Raw genomic sequence first — 26,092 nt, forward strand, 5'->3', positions numbered from 1 at the left:
ACATGGGGCTAGACATTTTGTCAATTTCCCAGCTGCCCCAAGTCATGTGACTTGTGCCTGCACTTTAGGAGAGAAATGCTTTCTGGCAGGCTGCTGTTTTTCCTTCTCAATGTAACTGAATGTGTCTCAGTGAGACATGGGTTTTTACTATTGAGTGTTGTTCTTAGATCTACCAGGTAGCTGTTATCTTGTGTTAGGGAGCTATTATCTGGTTAGTTTCCCATTGTTCTTTTGTTTGGCTGCTGGGGGGGAGGGGGTGATATCACTCCAACTTGCAGTACAGCAGTAAAGAGTAATTGAAGTTTATCAGAGCACAAGTCACGTGACTTGGGGCAGCTGGGAAATTGTCAATATGTCTAGCCCCATGTCAGATTTCAAAATTGAATATAAAAAAATCTCTTTGCTCTTTTGAGAAATGGATTCAGTGCAGAATTCTACTGGAAGAGCACTATTAACTGATTCATTTTGAAAAATTTTTTTTTCCCATGACAGTATCCCTTTTAAAATAATAGCTGTATACGACACACAGAAGTCTATAGAGACCTTCAGCAGATTGGGGCGCCCAGTCCTATTGTTTCTGGATTGTTTAAGACAACGGCATAGCACTGTTTTGTATATGCCAAATAGAAAGCAATCTTGCCATAATAGCATTACAAGTCCTCTAACTGAATGTCAGCATATATACTGAATAATTCAACTTTCAATATATCTCCAGTGAACCCACAGAGATGTTACTGGATAATATCAAAGAGGCTGACAAGCTATAAAGCATCTGAACTAGAAGAGCTATTCAAAACAACAACAATAGGCGTAAAGGTTAAATGCTCAGCAATTTACTGTAGGTCTATGTTTTGTTAAAAAGAGGCAAGCACAAGCAGTTACAATAACTGAAAACAAATAAGTGTGCCAGAGCTCACCCATTGAGGAGGTCAGAGGACAAGATTTTTAATTGCATAAAACAAACCATGAATATGTCCTATACCCTGAGACAAGTTTAGATTAAATGATATTGTCTGCTTAGTGGCACACTGGACATTCATCTTTTTACTGAGAAATAAAGTAGCCAAGTGTAGTAAAAGTGGTACTTGCCTGTATGGCTCCTAGGTTTTCTACTAGTTGTTCTGGATTAGAGGCACCTAATAGAACAGAGCTCACACCCTCATTCCGCAGACACCAGGCTTGGGAATAAGCACAAGAGAAAGTCAAATCTCAGTAGTAAATTATATATACTAGAACCTTTCCACTGCTAAGTGACTGCTTGTTGTATGCCTGCTGGAAGTATTCCAAAGGGGCATGCTTCCTCAAGAAATATTAATGCCATTGCAGCTTATTTTGTTTGCTTTTGTGGAAGCAAACTGTGTTTCTTACCTACAGCAAGCTGGGGAAGAGTACAGCCAAGCCGCTCTGCAATGGGCATCAGATCTCGGAGTTTTGTTCGCTGTTTACGGCCCTCCTCACTTAGTATTTTGTCCTTTAGCCACTGGTAGCACTGAAATGACAGCAGATGATACTCTTGAGACTGGGTATAATTCACTACCAGTGTTTGATTGTGTGAAATGTTTCACTGTGGGACAGACATACTTTTAAACCTGCCCTCCTGCTTTCATTCTGGCAGGGTAGGAAAACACACAAGTTACAGGCCCCTGGGAGACGGCAGGATTATTGCTGAAATGGGGACCTTTTAACGGCAACACTTGCCTCTCTTCACCACTCCTCCTATGAGAAGTAAAACTATTTGTTGGAACAGTGATCTGCCATAATATAACTGGGTATTTTAAATAACAGAAGTCCCATGTAAAAGTATTGACAAACTGTCATGGCAAAGCCCATTGTAAAATTAATGACAATTAATTATCAATTAAATTAAATTATTTATTTTTTGTCAGGAGTGGATCCCTTTAAGCAGATTTTAATTACCTTAAGTGATGCCCTTGTACTCTCAGGAATACCATTTTCATATTTGCCAGAGATAATTCCACAAGCAAGAGGAGACCAAGTCATTGCTCCTACCCCTAGGGAAAAAGCATTGTAGGCCAAATTAAAGGGAAAGTGTTCAGCCAATATAAAACAATCGTTTTCTTTTTATATACTGTATATTTGTATAACTGATGCATTTTAAACAGTAATGCAAGTAATGCAAAAAAAAGGAACCCGTTCTAGTAACCTATGCCTATTTTTCATAGTAAAAATGGGATTCACTGGGCGTAAAGCAAAGGGTACCCTAGCAGAAAAACCTCCCTGACACCGGTATTAATTGTAGGCCTATGACCTACACTTGTGCTCCTTATTGAACCCTTTCATTTTATTGTCTACCTTTGCAAGAAAGATTATAGCATATAAACGACATCAATATGTGACTGTATCCTCCCTCTCTAGATGAAGTGTTGTTCTCTGATAGTTGGGTGATATCAGTATACAAAGCTTCACTGAGTGATCCCTATAACTCATTCCTTTCTAGTAAATGAATCGATCAGCAAACTAGGCATACAACATAGACCCTACAATATTGTATTGATCTACCAATTAAAGGGAGTAATATTGTTGCTTTTGATCATTAAGGCTATACACAAATAGCTCAAATGAGAATTTAGTTGCATCAGTAAGCAATAATAGCATGTAATCCTATGATATCAATTCTTGCTTTTCATGGCTAAGCATCTGATATTGTGACAGCAATACATGAATGTCTAAGCTGTAGTTAGAGTGTACTGAACTGGTGGTTGGGAGCATTTACTACAGCGGAAAAAAAAATTAAGAAAATGGTTGTGTGTCAGGTAGAAGCAACGGATGTAAGGTATAGCTCACACAATCAATACTGAATGGCTTTGATTCTAATAATTTCCTGCATCCACCCAACAGCTTTAGACTTGGGAAAAGGTTTGGGGTTGTAACAACAGAGTACTGCAGGTTGGTTGTTATAAATAATGGGTCTATTTTGCCCAGGTCCTGATTCCACTAATGACAGCTCTGTAATGAGGCTTTTCTTTAAAAAGAAAGAAGTTAAATTAACAAATGTATCTCTGCAGCCCATCCCTACCTGCTTCTCTAAGTTAAAAACCAAAAGCAGCTAGACTTTACTGGTCTCCTTAACTTAATACCCCATAGTTATTGATAGGAACCATCCATAATTGGCATTCATTAGGGGGCACATTTACTAAGCTCGAGTGAAGGATTCAAATGAAAAAAACTTCGAATTTCGAAGTATTTTTTTGGGTACTTCGACAATCGAATAGGCTACTACGACCTTCGACTTCGATTCGAACGATTCAAACTAAAAATCATTCGACTATTCGATAGTCAAAGTACTGTCTCTTTAAAAAATACTTTGACTACATACTTCGGTAGTTTATACCTTCCCCAGCACTTTTCTAAGTTTTTTTTGATCAAATAAAAATAGTTTGATCGATCGATTAAAATCCTTTGAATCGTTCGATTCAAAGGATTTTATCGTACGATCGAACGATTTTATTCGATCGAACGATTTTAGTCGATCGAACGATTTTTATTCGATCGATCAAACGATTTTTATTCGATCGATCAAACGATTTTTATTCGATCGATCACAGTATTTGCGCTAAAATCCTTACTTCGATTTTACTTTGAGGGTCGAATTTGAGGGTTAATTAACCCTCGAAATTTGACCCTTGATAAATCGGCCCCTAGGTGTCCCATAACATTTACAAATACTTAGAGCAGGCCTTACCTATTTTATGGTAGAGCTCTGGCAGCTGCACCTCCACTTTCTCTCTTTGGAAAAGATGATATTCTGCCTGTTCACATACTGGGGGTATCATGTTGAACTGCCTGGCTACCGAATAGGCTTCCTGCAAATAAATGCAGTCATTCCATTTAATATGTATTCACCAGAAATATACACATCAAATTCATTTAAAAGCTGTATAAGGTCTCAAAAAAAATAAAGAACATTACAAAAAAAGGAAAACTAATTTCTTAATTTCGGATCTACTGCACATTCGACGAAAGTTTCCAAAAAAGAAATTGGAAACTTTCGGGCGCATGCACAGTAGCTCCGTACCGGCAAATGCCTCCAACTGCGCATGTGCCCGAAAGTCACAAAGTTTCTGATTTCTTTTTCGGAAACTTCGTGACTTTCGGTGCATGCGCAGTAGATCCGAACTGGCAAATGCCTCCTACTGCGCATGCGCCACCAAATGCTGATGACTACAGGAAGAGCGCTCGGGAGAAGATGGCTGCCGTGATCTCTGCTGGAGAGGACCTTGAAGGAGGGGTAAGTAACAAGTTAGGGGCATTTGCCCGGTGGGAGGAGGGAGGGGGGCCTACGCAGGGGAGGGATTTTTGCACCAAGGGGTTGAATTCTCCTTTAAGGCAGCACCATTTTTGGGGACAATGTCAAGCAGTTCTACTGTTTGTGCTGATTTTGTTATGATGTGTATGAAGCGTATACTGTACCATAATCTCCATTGCACTCCAACGGGATGTTCCCCAGTACATCGCCATGCCCTGATTGATTACATAGGACATTGCTCGGACTATTTCTAGAAAACAAAAATGTTTCAGATTTTAATGACAATAAAAATGAGTTTCCATTTCCATGATACTTTCTGATGAGCAGAGAGACCGGCACTGTATTTCTTATATTCACGCAGCTTCTGCAGAGATTCGCTCATGTATAACTGGATCATGAATTTTGATTCATAAACATTTTAGCATTGCAGTTAGGCTTTCTAATGTAACCACGGTTAGCTGGGAGGCCTCTATGTCTTGAAGCTCCTGGATACACATTTTTTGAAGGCTATTTATCATTGTTACAGAGCTTTTAACAATATATTATCAAGGTCACATAATCTGTATTGGTAGGGGAAAACCTTGTGCACAGCTTTTCATTAAATAAATAAATATATATATATATATATATATATATATATATATATATATATATATATATATATATATATATATATATATATATATATATATATATATATATATATATATAGAAAAAATACAATGGGTGCCCCAGCACTCTTAGAAATATACTTGCTGTGTTAGTCGGTGCTCGCTTCAATAGGAGACGCTGTCACATCCCCACATGAAATAGAGTATGTAAAGAAGAAGCAGCACTCGTCAATTGCAAAAAGATGTATTAAAAGATCAGAACATCACTCAAGGCAACGTTTCGGACAACACATGTGCCCTTTGTCAAGCCAGAAAAATGTATATATGGTACAACCCTGAAACACAGTAGCGATATATTTCAATGGCAAAAGTAATACAAAATCTGAATACTATACCACATTAAAGAAACTGGAACACTGAAAACTCAGAAAAGAGTTTAATTTTGTTAATATGGTTACACAGACCTGCTGTTGTACCAATGCCCATGACCAGCAGCTCCCCACTTACCTTCCAGGTACCTCTAGTTCCTCCCCCCTAAGACCATCAATAGCACAAGCATGGGGAGCAAAATAAGACAGAACTTGGTTGTGCTTTGTGCATGGATTGACGCTCGGAGAGTGGAAATGGTGTAGGTTTGCAGTGGGGTGGTAGGGTTATCTATACATACTTCACAATATTTATATCGAATAAGAAAAATCTGCTTGCTTTTGAGCTAAGAAGAAACATTTTTTGTGGCATGCGACATGGACAGAAACTGCTTGTCAAATACATGACGTCTTGGTTTTATATCGCAGGGCATAGTGTAAATTTATCTAAATGTTTAGGGATTCCAGTAACAACTGTGAAAGGAAACTGCGGCAAGATTTTATTTTAACATTTTCTGTCCACTTTCTCTGCCAATAGAGAGAATTTTTACATATGTAAAAGCAAATGTCACAACTTGCCATTTAACTAGAGCAAGGTGCTATAGACTTTATCCTTCCATTATGTTTCTCTATATTACTATAAGAAGGAGAGTGTGATAAGTAACCATGTAACTAGAGTAATCTATCATCCTGTATTATATGTCTCCTTTTATTCATTAGTTCCTTTTGAAAAATCAATTGTTCCTCTGGCCCCCTTTGTGCTGACTGGCAACCTATGCACTGTGCAATTAATTCACTTCCTGGAAAATCATTAATAGGTGATTAACAGGTCTGCCATTAGAGGGCAGCATTGCAGCAAGCATGTGTATGGCAATAACACGAAAATTATTTCTTCCTTGACTGTGTTTTATTTTCCTAGCTGTCATGTACCACAGCATATAAACAAATGGTTGTATCTTTCTCCTGGACACCTGACAGATGAAAACTAAGCCAACTAGATAAAAACACCCCTTCCTGTTTATCTGCAGTCCTATTCCAAGAGCACCAAGAAAACACTTATGCATAGTAACACATGGTAAAAAGATTATAGTATTCGATGGCCAGCGAAAAATTATTGCAGTAAGTATAAAAAATGTTTTAATTTCCTTATTATCTCTAGACAGCATTAATATATATCGGTCTACATCAAAGCAATCAGAGAGACTTGTGGGACCTACACATACAGTGCACTAGGCATTTATTATGTCAGTGCTGCCAGAAATGAATGGCCAAATTGAGATTCTAATGAGGCTTTAACATCAAGATGATATTGTATAAAAACATATTAAATAAAGCCCACACTGCTGCTCTGCAATTAACATCTTTCACTAAACTAGCATCTGATACGCATGAGGTGGCAGTTCCTCTTGTTAAATGAGCTTTCACCCTAGAAGATTGTGGTTCAATGTTTTCTGTAATCCAAAGAATGACCTTGGCAATAAGTGGACTACCCAGCTGTAATAATAAGAAACTGTTAGTTTGATAAGTTTTCCTATGTTGATATGAAGGGTCATTAAAAAAAAAAAGAAGTGCAAGAGTAGTAAGGGAAACAAGTATATACCAATATATAGATAGGTATGCACACTCAAAAGAAGGCAAGTATGGTATATTTAAAATAAAGTTTTACTTGTTTATGCAAATAATACACACAAAGCCACAATAGTAGGCCTGTATAATACAATACATAAGCTTACATGGTATATACCTAACGTTTAAACATAGCCACAATTACATAACAGTAAACAGTAAGTATTACAATTATACAGCAAGGAGCAGATACACCTACCACCAGTATGAGAATGGCCCCAACGTTTCGGCGTAAGCCTTTGTCAAGGGGATTCTGACGTTTGCCCTATCGTGTGGAGCTATAAATACCCTGTTCAATTACCACATGGTGTGTGACGTCACTTCCGCCTATGTCACTTCCGCGGATGAGTCATCCGCTTAGCAACACGGCTCTCTATATTCATTGTACTTGCCTGCACTACAGGGAAAGCATGCGCTCATGTTTACTCTGTCGCTAGGTAACCAAAACATGGGGTAACTCACGATAGTTCACATAGCAACCAAATGTCATCCAGCAACACAGGATATAAACCATACTACTAATTAATCACAGATCAAAACAAAAAACCAATTTATCATATAGATAAAACATATAAATATATGTTCTAAAGTGCTTGTGTGCAGAATTAATTGATTTATACCATTGCATATAATAAAATCGATAAAGTTGGTCATATGACCTCAAAAGTGAGTATGTGCTTATAATCATGTGTCTCAATGTATCCAATCGATGATCTGGGTCATATGACCTCTAAAGTGGGTGTGTGCTTATAATCATGTGTCTCGATGTGTCCAATGTGTATAATCGATGACCTGGGTCATATGACCTCTAAAGTTAGTATGTGCTTATAATCATGTGTCTCAATGTGTCCAATCATATGTAGGGAATTCATGTAAAAAGATTTGTTCATAAAAATACATATAGTAACCAATCATCTTTCATTAGTTCATTATAGTGACAATCAATATTATAAAACAGTCCATATTGTGCAATCTAATATTAAACAATATAAAAACAGACCCGTGGTCAGTGCAATATATTTAAAGTGACAGTGCTCATTAACATATTTCCTTGTTTTTTCGTTTTTTTTAATTTTTTCGTTTTTTAAAAAAAAACCTTTGGTGAGGTTAATAGGAGGACACAAAAATTCAATGGATAATCCATCACTCATTTCTTATATGATCTGTGAAGATAGTAGAAATAGTAACATATAAATAAGGTTAAAAACAATTATTAAAAACATCAGAAAAACATTACTATATAGTAAACTCATATAGGTACACAGGCTGAGGTCCTACGACTCACATCAAAATTCTTAATAAGAGGAAAGCCTCATTGTTTAACACAATGTCCATCAGAGGTCAATTACCAATATTGAAGGTAACATTAAAAAAACAGTGATAATTCCCTATCCTCATTTAGACCATTCGGAGATAGGGTTTGTAACCTATATATCCACTTCAATTCACGCTGTTTCAATAGAATTTCCCTATTACCACCACGGGTAGGGGTTCTTACTCGTTCTATCCCCATAAACTTCAGTTGACTGACCTGATGGTTTGCTTCCATGAAGTGCCTTGCCAGAGGGGATGTATGTTTCTTAAGTCTAACATCACTTCTGTGTTCCCCAATCCTAATACTGAGGGACCTGGTAGTTTCCCCTACATATACTTTACCACAAGGACATTTTACCATATATATGACATAGTCAGTCTGACAATTTATGTAGTCTGTCATTTCATACTCCCTACCCGTCATCGGGTGATAGAATTTATCTGTGCGCATCACAAAATTGCAATTAACGCACCTTCCACACTTAAACATTCCCTTAGCCCCACTCAGCCAAGTACCTTGCTTCTTTTGTGGTTCAATTAACGCATGGACCAGATGGTCCCTCAGGTTGCTTGATCTTTTATAGGCCATCATTGGAGGTTCCGCCACCCATGGTTTTAACCTCTGGTCCATCTGTAATAAATGCCAGTGTCGATATATTATCTTTTTTACCCTACCTGATTGTCTTGAGTATGTAGTGACAAAGGGTAATCTGTCTGATTTTTTCTTTGCTTTTTTGGATAATAGGGTCGTTCTCGATGTACCTTTTACTTTCTCCCTGGCTGTTTCCAACATATCTGTCCCATAGCCTCTACTCTCAAAGTGGGTCATCATTTCTTCTGCTCTCTCTTCAAATTTGTCATCTTCACTTACAATGCGTCTTGTTCGTAACATTTGGCTATATGGTAGCCCTTTGATTGTAGAGGGTGGGTGAAAACTGTGTGGATTTAGATAAGTGATTCTGTCAGTCGGTTTCCTATATATATCAGTGGAGAACTTCCCATCTTGTAGCCTGACTGTCACGTCTAGAAAGTGTATCTGATTTCTATCATACTCCAAAGTGAATTTTATGGTTGGAATCCTGGAATTGAGGTGATCTACAAATAGTTTTAGTGATTCCTCTGTCCCTTGCCAGACAAAGAATAGATTGTCTATATAGCGAAGCCACATCAATATTAAGGGCCAAAACTCCTGATTATTATAGACAAAATTGTCTTCAAAGTGTGCCATGTATAAATTTGCATATGCAGGAGCAACATTAGAACCCATTGATGTGCCTTGGCTTTGTTCATAGAATTTACCTTCAAAGAGGAAATAATTCCTTTTCAGGATCCATCCCAGAAGTTGTAGAAGTAAATCCACCACTCCCCCTGGTAATCCAAGATCTGCCATTGCTGCTGTGATAACCTCGATTCCCTGATCATGGGGGATAGAGGTATAGAGGGAGGAGACGTCCATTGTGCAAAGAAATACATCTTTTGTGTTCAATTCAATCTCATTTAGCTTATTAATGAAATCAGTAGTGTCCTTAACATAGGACTTAGTACATACCACTATAGGATTGAGGACAGTGTCCAACATGACTGCTATAGGTTGAAATACAGACGACATTCCTGCCACAATGGGTCTCCCTGGTGGTCTCTGCAGATTTTTGTGTATCTTTGGTAAAAGATAAGTACGCTAGTAGTCAATATCAGCGCAAGGATTTTAACGGATGCCGAGATGAGTGTTCTCTCCAAAGGTTTGGGGTATGTACCTACTAACAATGGTGACCAATTATGTCTTGATGTTGAATTGGAGAAATTTTTTCGTCTTTTAAGACTTAAGGCTCATTTTGCACAGGAAACGTCGGACAATAATATGCCACCATTGGGGAAAAATAATGATGATGATGATGACACACAGGAAACAGAGGATATGCAAACAGAATCTTGGTATGACACGACCAAATGTAGACCAAAAAGTAAGTTTTTTCCCCCAATGACTAATCACTGCGTTGAGACATTTGTAAAGGCAGTAGAAAGGGACATTGGAAAACTAGAATGGTCAAAAAGACATAGTAAAACCCTAAATCTATCTAGGGAGGAACGCGTGGCTTTGCAGACTTTGAAAGATGATACTTCCATCATCATTAAGCCAGCCGACAAAGGTGGCGCTATAGTGGTCATGGACATGGAAACATACAGGGGGGAGGCACTCTCTCAGTTACAAGACACAACGCATTACAGGATATTAGGTGGGGATCCGACAAATGATTTGAAACAGATGATAGATAATCTATTAAAGATCAGTGAAGAAGCTGGTATCATTACAAACCGTTTAAAAAATTTTTTGCAGGTTGATAACCCCATAATACCTGTCTTTTATCTTTTACCAAAGATACACAAAAATCTGCAGAGACCACCAGGGAGACCCATTGTGGCAGGAATGTCGTCTGTATTTCAACCTATAGCAGTCATGTTGGACACTGTCCTCAATCCTATAGTGGTATGTACTAAGTCCTATGTTAAGGACACTACTGATTTAATTAATAAGCTAAATGAGATTGAATTGAACACAAAAGATGTATTTCTTTGCACAATGGACGTCTCCTCCCTCTATACCTCTATCCCCCATGATCAGGGAATCGAGGTTATCACAGCAGCAATGACAGATCTTGGATTACCAGGGGGAGTGGTGGATTTACTTCTACAACTTCTGGGATGGATCCTGAAAAGGAATTATTTCCTCTTTGAAGGTAAATTCTATGAACAAAGCCAAGGCACATCAATGGGTTCTAATGTTGCTCCTGCATATGCAAATTTATACATGGCACACTTTGAAGACAATTTTGTCTATAATAATCAGGAGTTTTGGCCCTTAATATTGATGTGGCTTCGCTATATAGACAATCTATTCTTTGTCTGGCAAGGGACAGAGGAATCACTAAAACTATTTGTAGATCACCTCAATTCCAGGATTCCAACCATAAAATTCACTTTGGAGTATGATAGAAATCAGATACACTTTCTAGACGTGACAGTCAGGCTACAAGATGGGAAGTTCTCCACTGATATATATAGGAAACCGACTGACAGAATCACTTATCTAAATCCACACAGTTTTCACCCACCCTCTACAATCAAAGGGCTACCATATAGCCAAATGTTACGAACAAGACGCATTGTAAGTGAAGATGACAAATTTGAAGAGAGAGCAGAAGAAATGATGACCCACTTTGAGAGTAGAGGCTATGGGACAGATATGTTGGAAACAGCCAGGGAGAAAGTAAAAGGTACATCGAGAACGACCCTATTATCCAAAAAAGCAAAGAAAAAATCAGACAGATTACCCTTTGTCACTACATACTCAAGACAATCAGGTAGGGTAAAAAAGATAATATATCGACACTGGCATTTATTACAGATGGACCAGAGGTTAAAACCATGGGTGGCGGAACCTCCAATGATGGCCTATAAAAGATCAAGCAACCTGAGGGACCATCTGGTCCATGCGTTAATTGAACCACAAAAGAAGCAAGGTACTTGGCTGAGTGGGGCTAAGGGAATGTTTAAGTGTGGAAGGTGCGTTAATTGCAATTTTGTGATGCGCACAGATAAATTCTATCACCCGATGACGGGTAGGGAGTATGAAATGACAGACTACATAAATTGTCAGACTGACTATGTCATATATATGGTAAAATGTCCTTGTGGTAAAGTATATGTAGGGGAAACTACCAGGTCCCTCAGTATTAGGATTGGGGAACACAGAAGTGATGTTAGACTTAAGAAACATACATCCCCTCTGGCAAGGCACTTCATGGAAGCAAACCATCAGGTCAGTCAACTGAAGTTTATGGGGATAGAACGAGTAAGAACCCCTACCCGTGGTGGTAATAGGGAAATTCTATTGAAACAGCGTGAATTGAAGTGGATATATAGGTTACAAACCCTATCTCCGAATGGTCTAAATGAGGATAGGGAATTATCACTGTTTTTTTAATGTTACCTTCAATATTGGTAATTGACCTCTGATGGACATTGTGTTAAACAATGAGGCTTTCCTCTTATTAAGAATTTTGATGTGAGTCGTAGGACCTCAGCCTGTGTACCTATATGAGTTTACTATATAGTAATGTTTTTCTGATGTTTTTAATAATTGTTTTTAACCTTATTTATATGTTACTATTTCTACTATCTTCACAGATCATATAAGAAATGAGTGATGGATTATCCATTGAATTTTTGTGTCCTCCTATTAACCTCACCAAAGGTTTTTTTTTAAAAAACGAAAAAAATTAAAAAAAACGAAAAAACAAGGAAATATGTTAATGAGCACTGTCACTTTAAATATATTGCACTGACCACGGGTCTGTTTTTATATTGTTTAATATTAGATTGCACAATATGGACTGTTTTATAATATTGATTGTCACTATAATGAACTAATGAAAGATGATTGGTTACTATATGTATTTTTATGAACAAATCTTTTTACATGAATTCCCTACATATGATTGGACACATTGAGACACATGATTATAAGCACATACTAACTTTAGAGGTCATATGACCCAGGTCATCGATTATACACATTGGACACATCGAGACACATGATTATAAGCACACACCCACTTTAGAGGTCATATGACCCAGATCATCGATTGGATACATTGAGACACATGATTATAAGCACATACTCACTTTTGAGGTCATATGACCAACTTTATCGATTTTATTATATGCAATGGTATAAATCAATTAATTCTGCACACAAGCACTTTAGAACATATATTTATATGTTTTATCTATATGATAAATTGGTTTTTTGTTTTGATCTGTGATTAATTAGTAGTATGGTTTATATCCTGTGTTGCTGGATGACATTTGGTTGCTATGTGAACTATCGTGAGTTACCCCATGAGTTACCTAGCGACAGAGTAAACATGAGCGCATGCTTTCCCTGTAGTGCAGGCAAGTACAATGAATATAGAGAGCCGTGTTGCTAAGCGGATGACTCATCCGCGGAAGTGACATAGGCGGAAGTGACGTCACACACCATGTGGTAATTGAACAGGGTATTTATAGCTCCACACGATAGGGCAAACGTCAGAATCCCCTTGACAAAGGCTTACGCCGAAACGTTGGGGCCATTCTCATACTGGTGGTAGGTGTATCTGCTCCTTGCTGTATAATTGTAATACTTACTGTTTACTGTTATGTAATTGTGGCTATGTTTAAACGTTAGGTATATACCATGTAAGCTTATGTATTGTATTATACAGGCCTACTATTGTGGCTTTGTGTGTATTATTTGCATAAACAAGTAAAACTTTATTTTAAATATACCATACTTGCCTTCTTTTGAGTGTGCATACCTATCTATATATTGTTACGTTGTGGGGTACCCATTGTAGGGGTACCCTTTTGATGTTTGCACCTCTTGCACTGTTTACCTACAGCATTTGCTGAATTGGTGTGCCCTCCACCCATTACTAAACAAGTATATACCCCCTAGTGCTTCTTCCCCTGCTGTGCTCTGCACTTTGCACCATTGTGAGATGAAGACTGCAACATAAGGGCGCATGCTTACCTATATTCCCCCCCTCTCTCCCCTCGTGAATACAGTAATGCCAAATGCAGGCAGTGCTGTATTCATCAGGGCAGCATCAAGTATTTGGAAACGGAGCACAGAGATTTGCAACACTTCAAAACCAGAGGAAGGCAGTAAAAGTCCAGCTGCAGCCATTTTTTGTACTTTGCACACTGCCTTCATGTAAGTAATGACCCCTAAAGAGCTGCAGAGCTGTCAACTTACAAATGCAGGTTATTGCAACCTTTCCCGAAGCCACAGATTTGTCTCCCAGAGTAACTAGAGACTGAGAGACAGAGCTCAAAATCTGGTAACTCCCAAAAAAATAGGAGGCGTTTATAGCTCAGGAGTTGTAAGGTTTGCAATCCAACTGCATTGTAGATCAGACTGAATCAAATAGAAGTGAGGCACTGCGTTCCAAAAAAAGAAGATACTGGAGACAACATGTGGCTCCTCTGAAGCAGCCCTATTCTGCAAGCAGAAGTTAAGTCAATATATAGAACTGTTTTAAAAGGAAAACTATACCCCTCAAACAATGTAGGTCTCTATAAAAACATATTGCATAAAACAGCTAATGTGTAAAACCCTGTTTGAGTAAACAAACCATTTTCATAATAATATACTTTTCTAGTAGTATGTGCCATTGGGTAATCATAAATAGAAAATAGCCATTTTAAAAAACAAGGGCCGCCCCCTGGGATTGTACGATTCACTGTGCACACAAACAAACCAAACAAACGATATTTCTCAGGTCACGTGAGTCAATTAACAGACAGAGTTTTGTCTTTTGCTTCCTTACAGTTAGAGCTGCAGTATTTCTGGTCACGTGATCTCTGAGGCAGCACACAGACCATCACGAAATGGTGGTTCCAGGCAAGAGATGTAAAAGGGCAATATTTACTTAAATATATATACCAGTTTGGTAAGATTCTTTAATATGTCACTTAATATGATATAAACTGTTGCTAAGTATTCATTTTGAGGGTATAGTTTTCCTTTAATTTTAGAGACACTGGCTCTGACGGAACTAGAACCAAGGATAAACAAAAAACTAAGGGGTGATTGGGCTTTTCACGACAATGCTTTGGCTATTGTCCAGGCGCAGATGGTATCTCAAAATTATGGTAAACTGTCAACCCATTTGGTTTTTGTTCAATGTTCCAAAATGTCAACCATTGTCTGAGAATAGTGAAATCTGTTTAGGATTTTCTTCTCAACCTCCAGGCCAGGGCTGTCCAACTGGCGACCCGCGGCCCCCCCTCATGTGGCCCTTCACATCAAAGTCTGCCTGCTGTGTCTGTTTCACCATATGTAAATTTTAAAAGGTATCACTACAGACATTAACTGGCCCCTGCATTGTCTAAACCACAAATTCAGACTAATCCCCTGTATTGTTCACACCTGTAATCCCCCTGTATTGTTCACACTTCTGACACCTCTATTGTTCACACCCCTAAAGCCCTGTACTGTTCACACCTGAGACCCAGACTGAAACTGCCACATTGTTCACCTGTTCACACCTTATTCAAAATGCTAATGGACAGCAGCAGCCAAAAATAAATCTGATCACATCATATTGCCCCCAAGTATTTATTTATCTGTGCCAGCGCCCAGCCCAGCAGCAACAGCAAACATATGGGCCCCAAATCTGTACCTGGCTGTGCCAGCAGAAAGCTTCACACTTAACAGTAATAGAAAGAATGTGTTCAGTGCAACTGTGCAAGGCTGAGAGCAGCGAGAGCGAGCCACACCAAGCAGCCCCCCAGCTCTCTGCACATCGCGGTGCACCGCACAGAAGGAGCTATTACTTGCCGGGAAAAGGGAGAAGGTGAAGGAGATGGATTCCACCAACTGGGTGACCATGATTACTGAAACAAATTGTTAAATAAACACTTGAAAAAAGTGGGCCCCTCAATGATGGCGTCCTAGACAGCCACCTACTCTGCCTACCCTTAGTTCCGGCCCTGATTCCTGCAGTGAGCACCAACCATTTTGTTTTTTGGTGTGCTATTAATGTGGACATGGTCTTGCGGTAACATGGGTGTGGTTTAAAGTGGGTGTGGTCTAAAAACAGGGAGTGGCTAACACTGTCTTCCGTTATCGGCCCTCCACCATGTAGATTGGAAAAATTCCGGCCCTCGGTACCATAGAAGTTGGACAGCACTGTTCCAGGCCATCAAGCTAAATAACAAAGGCAGCAGTGAAGGTTATTCCCCTCAATAAGGGGCTCACTGCTGGAAAGTAATTAAAGAGGACTGGAAATTGCTAACCTCTTAAATATTGGATACCAATGTCTCCCAGGTCATCTTGGAATTATGACAATAAGTTTCTATTAGATATTTTTGGTACTGGGAAAACACATCAGCCCACTGACCATGTCAGTTTAGCACCAAGGCTTAAATAAAATGCTTTTCCTCCCCATGGAGTCTATAGGCAATATTGTAAAGCCTTTCGAGAACCCACAACCATGTCCTAAGTTTAAAACTTTTTAGCAGCTATCCCGAATGCCAAAGATCTAAGAAAATATAAGAGTATACTACCAACCAATGGCGACAAACAAATCTCTGCCTTCATGATTTCCTTCTACGACATCTGGTCCCTTATACCTGTTATGGGTGTTAATGTCTTTGCAAAGAGGGGTCAGTTTTTAAAAAAAGTAGAATTTTAAATTTGCTAGACAGTGGTTTTAATATGGTTGGACTATGTGGTGGGGGTGCAAATAGCCAACCTTGATTTCCAGAAAGAATTACTGTAAGCCCCAACAGCAAGCCGTTGTGGAGAAGGGGAAAAAACAGAAAAAGAGAAAAATATATAGTGTAATACATCAATTAATTTTGACACCCGTGACACTCGATATACTGAATCGGTACACACCAACTAATACATGAGTATAAGCATGAATAGTGAAAAATATTACATCACACGTGTTTTGTATGGTGGATGAAGAAGGGTTCAGGAAAGTTTGATACTCACACTAAAAACCAGGATCGATCCGGTAATTGATTATACTCACAAGAGCCCAAAGCATAAATGGCATAAATTAAAATGCCCCATCGGCATTTCTTATCTTCCTTTCTCCTTATGTGGGCAATACAAAGTGAAATGTGCACAAACTTGAGAAACCTTTAATAAATAGTTAAAAACACACTCACAAACGTTTGTAAAAGAAGCGCATACAATCCAATAAGCGATCTCTGTGGTGCTGCTGAAAGTTGCTCCTTAGCGTCTCTTAAGACAAACTGCACATGCCTCCATTTCCGTGTTCCAGGCTTCTGCAACTGGCGAAACGCAAGGAGGTGCAGAAGCGGGGAACATAGAAGTGGAGGCATGTGCAGTTTGTCCTAAGAGACGATAAGGAGAATTTTTTGGCTGCTGGGGTTATTTTTATAAAAAAATAATGAAAACCATCTGCAAAGTTGCTAGGAATAGGACATTCCAAACCCCTCTGCTATACTGTTGGCTGAAGTGAGTTTTTAGATATTTCAAATTAAAAAAAAAAGAAAAACTTTAGCTGTATACTTTTATTCCATTTTTTGGGTTAAAAGTTTTATTTATAACTCTTTCATCAGAACAGCCAACGTCTCGCCACTTTGAGTCACTCAGAGCCTGAACGGAAACTACTGTCATTCAATCCAGCTGCGAATCGGTAACTGTGCACATCAAAGGGTCTGCAGCAAATGCGATTACAAATTTTCAGCCTTATCTCTTTATTCAAAGAGCTTTCAAATCTAGAACAAATTCTATCTCCTAACAAAAATAGATTGTTCACTTTTCAACTAGAAAACACCATTCATTTTTCATAGTTGCTATCATAAATTCTATTTTATTTCAGCCTGGTGAGTAGAATGCTTCCGACGGCCTGAAGGTTATATAAGAACAGGTTCATACCATGTTCTTAGCTTTTTTAGGGTACATAAGAAATTAATAAGAAATGGAGTTGGCTTGGAACAAGTGAACAATTAACTATGTATTCTGTTTACAGTACAAGGAAGCACTCAGATGAGCTTGACAAGCAGCCAGGGTAAAACTTTATCTACAAAGTATGTAAAGCATTAGATTTCATTTCAAAAGGCATTATCATATATAGGTACTCCATTAATAACTGGAAAACAACCACCAATCAGGAATTTAGTTGGCTATGGATATTCACATCCAGGAACCACTGCATGGTATGATGTACTCTGATGCTTTTGCAAAATAAATAATTGAATACAACCATTCTTATAGTTGCTCCAAATCATCAAACCTATATAAAAAACAAAGGTTAGGCCTTGAAATCATGTGGGCAGAAATCAGCTCTCCTTAAAACAGACTCCAGTGCCCACAATGCCTTGTCTGCTTCTTTGTAGTTCTGGCTTCTACTACATTTTTTCAAGACTCCATAAGGGCAGAGGACAGATATTGCTTTCAGTACAAATTACATTTACATTGCTCTGTGTAGCTCCCTAACTTTCTATGCTGATTCACAGAACATGTGTTAAGCTTCAGTAAGCCGAGTTTATTGACAAACACACAATATACATACAAACTATACAAAGACAACTAGAAATGAATTAGGAATTAGTAATCAATTGGTATTCATATTCAACCAGCAGCACAGAATCCAGTGCATTCTGCATCAGAAATGATTTATAATGATGAGTCCTGTTGTACGATTTTCTAATCTTCTGATAGATGTGGCCTCACTTTTCTACTTGTTTTGATAATTTCTGATTGTTCCTAAGGGTAAGGTCCCACCTGGAGATTCAGGCAGATTTAGTCGCCCGGTGACTAAACTTTGGGCGACTTCGGAAACTGAATCTATTTGCCAGGACGGCTTCACACATGACATTAAGGAAATGCTGTGTGCAAACTTTCCATGTTTAACTACATTGTCCCATATGAACATTATATAAAAAAGGTGCAAACTTTGCTTTTGGTCTAATAACCCATAGCAACCCAAAATCAGGTGGCACTTAATTGTCAGTTCTTTGAAAACAAACAAAACAAACAAAATGCATCACTTCCTGCTTGGTAACATATAATTATCAAAAACAAAATGCTGATGATCGGATATTCTGCAATTCATTCATGTATCCTTAATATGGATTATAGAGCAGTAAAATCCAGAGGACAAAGATTTATTTAAAACTGCAAGTTGTACTCTCAGATTATTCACTGGTCTGCATGCTGCTGCTCTATATCACTGTCACTCCTGGGACTCAATATGGAGTGCGTAAAACAATAAATCAGTAATCACATAGATTTTTTAGCACTCAGTAAAGATCATACCATGAATAATCAATAGGGCCGTGTTATAGATTTCTTTGTTAGTGTCCCTTGACTACAAAGACTCATATCATAAAGAGTCAGCACCCCTGTGGGTTGTACTAAAACTGGTAAAATGCTTACTCTGCCACATTATAATAAAGCCTACTCCTCCCCTTCTGTTCTACTGCATCCCCTGTAAATATATATGTCAGCTCCCATTATTTATATGTGCCTATAATATAGGGAGAAGTATTACTCTCTGTACCCTGGACATAAATATAGAAAGACGGAGAATTCCTGCTGGAAGCCTTTGCTTCTGTTTCTTATATGGTGGTATTCAATGTAATGGAAAATGTGTATGCTAATGTTAACATGTAAAAGTCCCCCAGAGATAAAGATAATCATATTTTAGATGATAATGTTGCTGGTCCTTTTTCATATATGTCTTTATTGTGACATCAATACAAGGGAAAAATACCTCCTTTTTGACATAAGCTCATTCAGTTGTGTAGTGAAGCTTACCACCCACACCTGCTGAAACCCGCATTCCCACCCACCGGCACTAGATGTAAATGGGGGCAAGCAGGCTGGAGATGGGGTTGGGGCAGAGGTTCACATGTGCTTAACTGCTTTCTTCTGCTCTATAGCCATTGAGTTTTTCCCCTATCGTTAAACCACTAGTAATTAAGGTGCATAAACACTCTCTGAACTGCCAAGAATAAGTATATATTTAAAGAGATGGTTCACCTTTAAGTTAACTTTTAGTATGTAGCTAATTCTAAGCAACTTTTCAATTGTTCTTCATTATTTAATTTTTTTTTTATAGTTTTTTTTAAATATTTGCCTCTTTCTCCTGAATCTTTCCAACTTTCAAATGGGGGGCACTAAACAAAACAAATACCCTGTAAGGCAACAAATCTATTGTTACTGCTACTTTTTCGTATTTCAATCAATGCATGGTTAATAGGGTAATTTGGACCCCAGCAACCAGATTGCTGAAATTGCACACTGGAGAGCTGCTGAATAATAATTAGCTTTTTACAGATGTGCATAATTCCATACATCATATTGAAAAAAAAAAAAACACGGTAATCTGCCCCTGACTCGATAGGACTACTCCATTCTTCCCTATAAGGTCAATGTCTCCCTCCAAGTTAAAGTGACTCATATTAGGAGTTTTTAAGCTAATAGAGCCTCCCACCAGCGTTAGGACATTCGCTCAGGGAAGGAGCTCCAGGAGCGAGTGGCCATGTCAGTCAAAGCGCATGTGTATAATGAGCAAGTTGTGGCATTTGCTCATTATGCACATGCGTGCGTCCCAACATGGCTGCTTGAACCGGGAGCTCCCTACTGGTATGGGTGGCATTTAAAAAAAAACTGCTATCACCCCCAACTGGAGTGCAGGCTCTATTAGACCGCACCTTTGGTTGGGGATAATATATTTTGTCAACCCTTTAAGCTCCTTTGCTTTCCATGAAAGGCTGTGCACACATTCTCTGGAAAACGGAGGGAATTCAAGTGCCATGCTTCTGGCCACTCAAGTCCTTGATCCAAGCTTGCATGAAGGGCTTGCATGGTTTGAAAATGTCAGCTAAATAAAGCAATGGCCTGCAGTGCTGGGTTCTAGGTTAGATTTCAGCCAGGGAACTGTATGTATGGAGTTTATCCCTGTGCTTGTGTGAGTTTTTTTCAGGTATTGCAATTTCCTCAACACTTTCCTCAAAAGGCAGGATAATTAGCTCTAGATAAAGCTGACCATAATGTGTGCGTTATTGTTATCTTAGACTGTACGCACCACTGGGGCATGGACTGATGTGAATTGTGTATAATTTCTGTAATGTCTTGCAGAATATGTTGTTACTATAATGGGGTGTGGGACCTGTTATGCAGAATGCTCTGGGTTTTTCCAGATAAGGGGTTTTTCTGTAATTTGGATCTCCATATCATAAGTCAAAATGTTAAAGAAATTTGTGTGCAGTGCCAATAATTGTACATTTATTTATCAAATGAAAGAATCCAAAACAATTAATAAAGGGAGAAAAATACTCACAGTTCACCCCAGTCCATGGGCGCAAAAATGTCTCCATATCTTAAGTCTACTAAAATCATTTAAACATTTATTAAACCCTATAGGATTGTTCTGTCTCCAGTAATGATTAATTATAACTTAGTTTGGACCATGTGTAATATACTGTTTTATCACTATATAGAAAAAGGAAATAGTTTAAAACTAAATTTGAATTATGGGAGATTGCCTGCCATAATTCAGAGCTTTCTGGATAATGGGTTTCACTGGACAACCCCAAACTCTACTGTTTTTAAACACTCAGCTTTTCCAACAAGACTACAGGCTGTTCAAGCTCTTAGATGCCTCTTGAGTTGTAAAAGTGAAATAATACTATTTAATAATGGCACAGTTCTGATTTAGCTGGCTTCATCACACATTAGAAGGTTTATTTTCTTTGCCAGGGGACGGGATTATATTGTGGACATATTTTTGAAGACACAAAGGTGCACTAAAGGAACTGTAAAATGTTATGACAATGTAAACCAAAATAATGATGTTTAATTTTTAAATTCGCTCATGATACTTTTTATGGAAGCAATCTTATTTCTACAGATGCATGCTTAACAATGTTCAATAAACAAACAACATGTAGCCTAGCAGGGAAAATGGCATCATTCGTTGACAGCTCAAATATGTAACAATGTGGTTACAAGCGAAACAGCGCCCGTGTCATGTGCTTGGATACTCTCTGAAGCACGGACACAATAGGCATAATGTTTTGATTCCTTTCATGAGGATTTCAGTGCCTAGAGTGGGTGCCAGATATGATACAGCAGATGGCATAACAGATGCTCTAGACCTGAAATCTAAAGTAGGCAAGAAAATATCTGTATATACAGTAATCAAACACTTGAAAGAAGAAGTTACAGTAAATGGTAAATTGATATAAGGACAGAAAACATCCCTTTGCCAAACTCCCCATCAGGAATTCACCCTTTTTGAAATTGCCAAGTGTCTGTACTGGTACCAACCATGAATACAATAGCTCACCATAGGGTTAATAAACATGTAAGGGCATAAGAGCACAGATACAGTGATTTAATACAGGTCACAGAACACTGAAGTAACTTTTAATTGTATTTTATTTATGAAGTAGAGGGTGCATTATTTTTTATTATAATACAGGTACGGGACCTGCTCAGATCCTGGGTGTTCCGGATCATGGGTCTTTCTATAATTTGGATCTCTTATGTCTACTAAAAAATAATTAAAACATTAAGCCCAATAGAATTCTTTTGCCTCCAATAAGGATTAATTAAATCTTACTTGGGATCAAGTACAAAATACTGTTTTTTTATTACAGAGAAAAAGGAAACAGAAAAAATATTTGATTAAATGGGGTCTTTTTTAGATGGCCTTCCCGTAATTTCCAGAGTTTTCTGGATAACAGGTTTCCAGATAACACACGTCATGTGCAACTGGTGACATGACTGAGCACTGTATTTATTTTACAGGTTATTGCTGACTTTTGCATATAGGAGTAGGAACTTTTATGCATAATGCCTGGGACCTTGGGTTTTCCAGATAATAGATGTTTATATAATTTGGATCACCAGACCTTAAGCCTGCTAAAATCATTTCAACAAAAAATAGCCCAATATGATTGTTTTGTTTTGTTGTGGGGATCAAGTACAAGGTGCTGTTTAATTTTACAAAGAAAACGAAAATCACTTTTAAAAACTAGAATTGTTTGCCTTAATTGGTCTAAATGGGAGATGACCATCCAGTAATTTGGAACTATTTTAAAAGATATAACCAGTATCAGAATTAGCATTAAAACAGCAAAGGTGTTTGTAAATACAACAACCCTTTTGAAGTTTACCTTCTGATCAAGTTATGTCATATCAGTCTTTCTGCTGCACGGCAAATGCCTGGTATTATATACAAGATATTTTAATATAAAACAAAATAAGTACAGTACATTGTGTGTGGCATAGGACAAGCCACAAGATCAAACAGAAATTATTGTTCGATTTTCGCAAGGCAAACACGTACAAACAAATATGATATATCCTGGATTTAAGCTTCCTTTTCTGAGAAGTGATATCCGGCCTGTTTTATTAAATGTAATAAATTCAAATATATAAAAAAGCTTAGAGATAACATTCAATCAGTTTTGTATTTATGACTTTCTCCACGGTATACTTCAGATAGGAAATTAAATTTTAGTCTACAGGTGTTACAAGTCCCCAACCAGAAGCAATCATTTTTAAAGCTACTACTAACCTTCCATTGGGGTATTATTATCTGGCCGATTTGCAAATACAACATCTACATATTCCAGCTGCATCCTCTGCAGAGAGGCCTTTAATCCTACAAGCAACAGAGAAAAAATAAAGCATATGGTAAGGACAAAAGTCTACATTAAAATGTAGCTGACCTTTCAGCTATGGAGATGTTTTTCCTAAAATAACCTTAAAAGTCAACATGAAAGGGTTCTTAGTAAAAACCATTCATTATACACATTCCAGACCTGAACTGCAAAAGAATATTCAGTATGAATACCTGCACACAGTGTATTAAATGATTGCATACCTTTGTATAGGGTAGTTGAATACTTATGCAGGATATGCACTGGCGTTTGGAAATCTGTCATAAACCTATATAATAATTTACTTGACATGATATTAGAATCACATGACCCCAGGAGATGCCATGATGGTCCATTAAGTTAACTGTTAATATGTTATAGTATGGTCCATTCTAAGCAACTTTGCAATTGGTCTGCTTAAATCTTTCATAGTTTTTATTTATTATGCCTTCTTCTTCTTCTGACTTCTATCAGCTTTCAAATGGGAGTCACTGACCCAATCTAAAAAAATGCCCTGTAAGGCTACCAATTTATTGTTATTAATACTTTTTGATACTCATCTTTCTAGGCAGGCTCTCTACTATCATATTCCAGTCTTTATTCAAATCAGTGCATAGTTGCTTGGGTAATTTGGATCCTAGCAACCAGATGGAATTGCAAACTGTAGAGCTGCTGAATAAAAAGTAAAGTATCTCAAAAACACAAAAAATAAAAAATGAAAACCAGCTGCACATTGTCTAAGAATAGCACTCTTTACATCATACTAATAGTTAACTCGAAAGTGAACAACCCCTTCCATATACAATGGGGTTCTAGGTTCAATTCAAGACAGGGCACGATCTTATTTTAATAATAATGTTGTATTATCCTTGGGAAAAGCAACAGCAGAGGGTGTGATTGTTCAACCCAGCATGGTTGTGATTCATTGTAGATTTTCTCTTGGATCTATCTAATCTACGTTCGACAATCAATGATCGATCTACTGCAGAACCACTTCATCTAAAGCATTTATACTTGAAGATACGTTAGAACCTACCTTCGATAATATGTTTTCTTGACAGACCTCTTTCTGTTTCAGCTCTATAAAATATAAAAGGCCATAGGAAATGTGAATCACTTTGCAACGGCAAGGCAATAAGAAGATGGACAAAGAGCAAAGTCTCAAGCAGTGCACGGCAATCAGAATTATCAGTGGCAAACTGAGCATTGGGTTTATCTCTTAATATAGGACACAAAAGTATTTTATTATTTTTTAAGCCGAACTACTTTCTAAGTATAATTACATCTGAATTTTCTAGCATTAAGCCAGTAACGGCAGAACCTTTGTTGATCATCCACTTAAACAGGACTATAATGACTTTGGAGCTGAAGGGTGTTAGGTGATTTTAATAACCAATAATGATGGTAATTTTCATCAGGAAAATAATAATAATACATCTTCATTTTCCTCATTCATTAGCATTGGATTTATACCTGCCGACCATTTCTGTGCTCAGTATAGAAACAAACACTCTATGTTTGTTCTTGACTTGCTCTGTTGCTATTAACAACATATCTACTTTACTGTATATACACACTATATATATATATATTTCAAACTTGTGTCATGTTATTATGTGTTCCCTTATGCACTTCATCGTTATGCGGTTTGGTGGCTATATTTAGAGCCAATGAATACAGCAGAAACAGCAACATGAAGTTTGGAAAAAGGAAATGTAGGGGACAGGAAGAATCCTTCCCCTGTTTGTCTTCCAGTGACATCATCCAGCCCAGTTGCATGCTGGATAGTGACCCGATTGGCTGGGAACCCCAGTGCATCCTGGGGAGAAAGGGTGTGCCTGACTTTGGAGCCAAAAGCCCAGGGTCTCCCAGGAAGAGAGCTGAGAGAGCCAGCGTGAGTAGCTGTAAGACTGTGAGGTGCAGAGAAGAAGCTGCTGAATCTGGGGAGATTGAGCCCAGCCTGTCCCCTGCCAAGTTGCTGCAAACTCAGAAGGAGAAAGGTGCCACTAGTGAGACTGATTCTGCTGCAGAGCTGTGTGTGATCTCCTGTGTGAATTCCTCTGAGAGCACCCCGGTGAGTGAGCCACCCAAGGGAGGATACTGGCACGGATACAAGCGTGGGGCCCCATACTGAAGACAGCTGTTAACCCTTTACCTGCTACGAGAGAGCTGCTGCCAACATTCAAAAGGGAGAGGTACTTTTGGGGAATAAGGTAGCGCTACCTGGGGAGTAAGAGCTCTGGGGAAGGGACAATCATTTGAACTGTGTGATTATTAACCCCTTCAGGAGGATTGGGACTGTGATATCTACCAAGGACTGTGATATCTACCAAGGACTGTGTGAAGCAACAGTTAAGCACCTAATAGTGGTTTAGGGAGTGTCCCACGTGTCCCCAGTGTAGGAGTGCAGAGTGTATTAGTTGCCCAAGTGTTTACTTTTTGTTTATATAAAGTTTATATTGGTTCAAATTGCAAATTGTGTGTTTTATTATTCCTAGTGTAACCCCCTGAGGTGTCTTCCTCAGTGTTCACTAGGTGGAGGCACTGCGCTGTAATTCCCAGTTCCCAGTACTTTTCAATGCAAAAGGGACTCAGGGCCCCTGGATTGCCAAGGGTAAGTGGTGATTTAAAGAGAAAGTAACCAAATTAGTGTTACAGAAATAAGTGTCCTTCAAGCTGGTATATGCTGTAATATCTGCAAAATGAAA

At 38.2% G+C, this 26,092-nt stretch overlaps 3 protein-coding genes across 11 annotated transcripts in view; 1 reads left to right on the forward strand and 2 right to left on the reverse strand.

The window, feature by feature from the left end:
* kcnab1.S (potassium channel, voltage gated subfamily A regulatory beta subunit 1 S homeolog) overlaps window positions 1-26,092 on the reverse strand; it is a 163,670-nt gene that overhangs the window by 4,245 nt on the left and 133,333 nt on the right. For both annotated transcript variants that reach the window (XM_041564918.1, XM_018265741.2), the window contains exons 7-13: window positions 24,421-24,464; window positions 23,300-23,386; window positions 4,432-4,517; window positions 3,704-3,824; window positions 1,918-2,012; window positions 1,369-1,489; window positions 1,090-1,178 (exon numbers count right to left, since the gene is read on the reverse strand). In XM_041564918.1, coding sequence (XP_041420852.1) covers window positions 1,090-1,178; window positions 1,369-1,489; window positions 1,918-2,012; window positions 3,704-3,824; window positions 4,432-4,517; window positions 23,300-23,386; window positions 24,421-24,464 — 643 coding nt within the window. The remainder of the gene's footprint in view (window positions 1-1,089; window positions 1,179-1,368; window positions 1,490-1,917; window positions 2,013-3,703; window positions 3,825-4,431; window positions 4,518-23,299; window positions 23,387-24,420; window positions 24,465-26,092) is intronic.
* Window positions 7,938-9,850, reverse strand: LOC121394310. 6 transcript variants are annotated; one of them, XR_005961642.1, is made up of 5 exons: window positions 9,733-9,845; window positions 9,483-9,597; window positions 8,946-9,118; window positions 8,700-8,814; window positions 7,939-8,032 (listed from the first exon to the last, which is right to left on the reverse strand). XR_005961642.1 is itself a non-coding variant. In XM_041564916.1 (2 exons), exons 1-2 carry the CDS (start codon window positions 9,790-9,792, stop codon window positions 8,013-8,015), a joined length of 1,113 nt encoding a protein of 370 aa, XP_041420850.1. In that variant the 5' UTR covers window positions 9,793-9,850; the 3' UTR covers window positions 7,938-8,012. The 6 variants fall into 6 exon arrangements, 3 of the variants coding, with proteins under 3 accessions (XP_041420850.1, XP_041420849.1, XP_041420851.1); XR_005961641.1 differs by having other exon boundaries at window positions 9,483-9,844; XR_005961640.1 differs by having other exon boundaries at window positions 7,938-8,032; window positions 8,946-9,850.
* LOC121394309 lies at window positions 9,941-12,445 on the forward strand. Of its 3 annotated transcripts, XR_005961639.1 has the most exons (3): window positions 9,941-11,455; window positions 11,587-11,701; window positions 12,369-12,445. XR_005961639.1 is itself a non-coding variant. In XM_041564913.1 (2 exons), exons 1-2 carry the CDS (start codon window positions 10,042-10,044, stop codon window positions 12,386-12,388), a joined length of 1,680 nt encoding a protein of 559 aa, XP_041420847.1. In that variant the 5' UTR covers window positions 9,941-10,041; the 3' UTR covers window positions 12,389-12,445. The 3 variants fall into 3 exon arrangements, 2 of the variants coding, with proteins under 2 accessions (XP_041420847.1, XP_041420848.1); XM_041564913.1 differs by having other exon boundaries at window positions 9,941-11,701; XM_041564914.1 differs by lacking the exon at window positions 12,369-12,445 and having other exon boundaries at window positions 11,587-11,724.

This window comes from Xenopus laevis, chromosome 5S (assembly GCF_017654675.1).
Source record: "Xenopus laevis strain J_2021 chromosome 5S, Xenopus_laevis_v10.1, whole genome shotgun sequence".
In the NCBI taxonomy this organism is placed as follows: Eukaryota; Metazoa; Chordata; class Amphibia; order Anura; family Pipidae; genus Xenopus; species Xenopus laevis.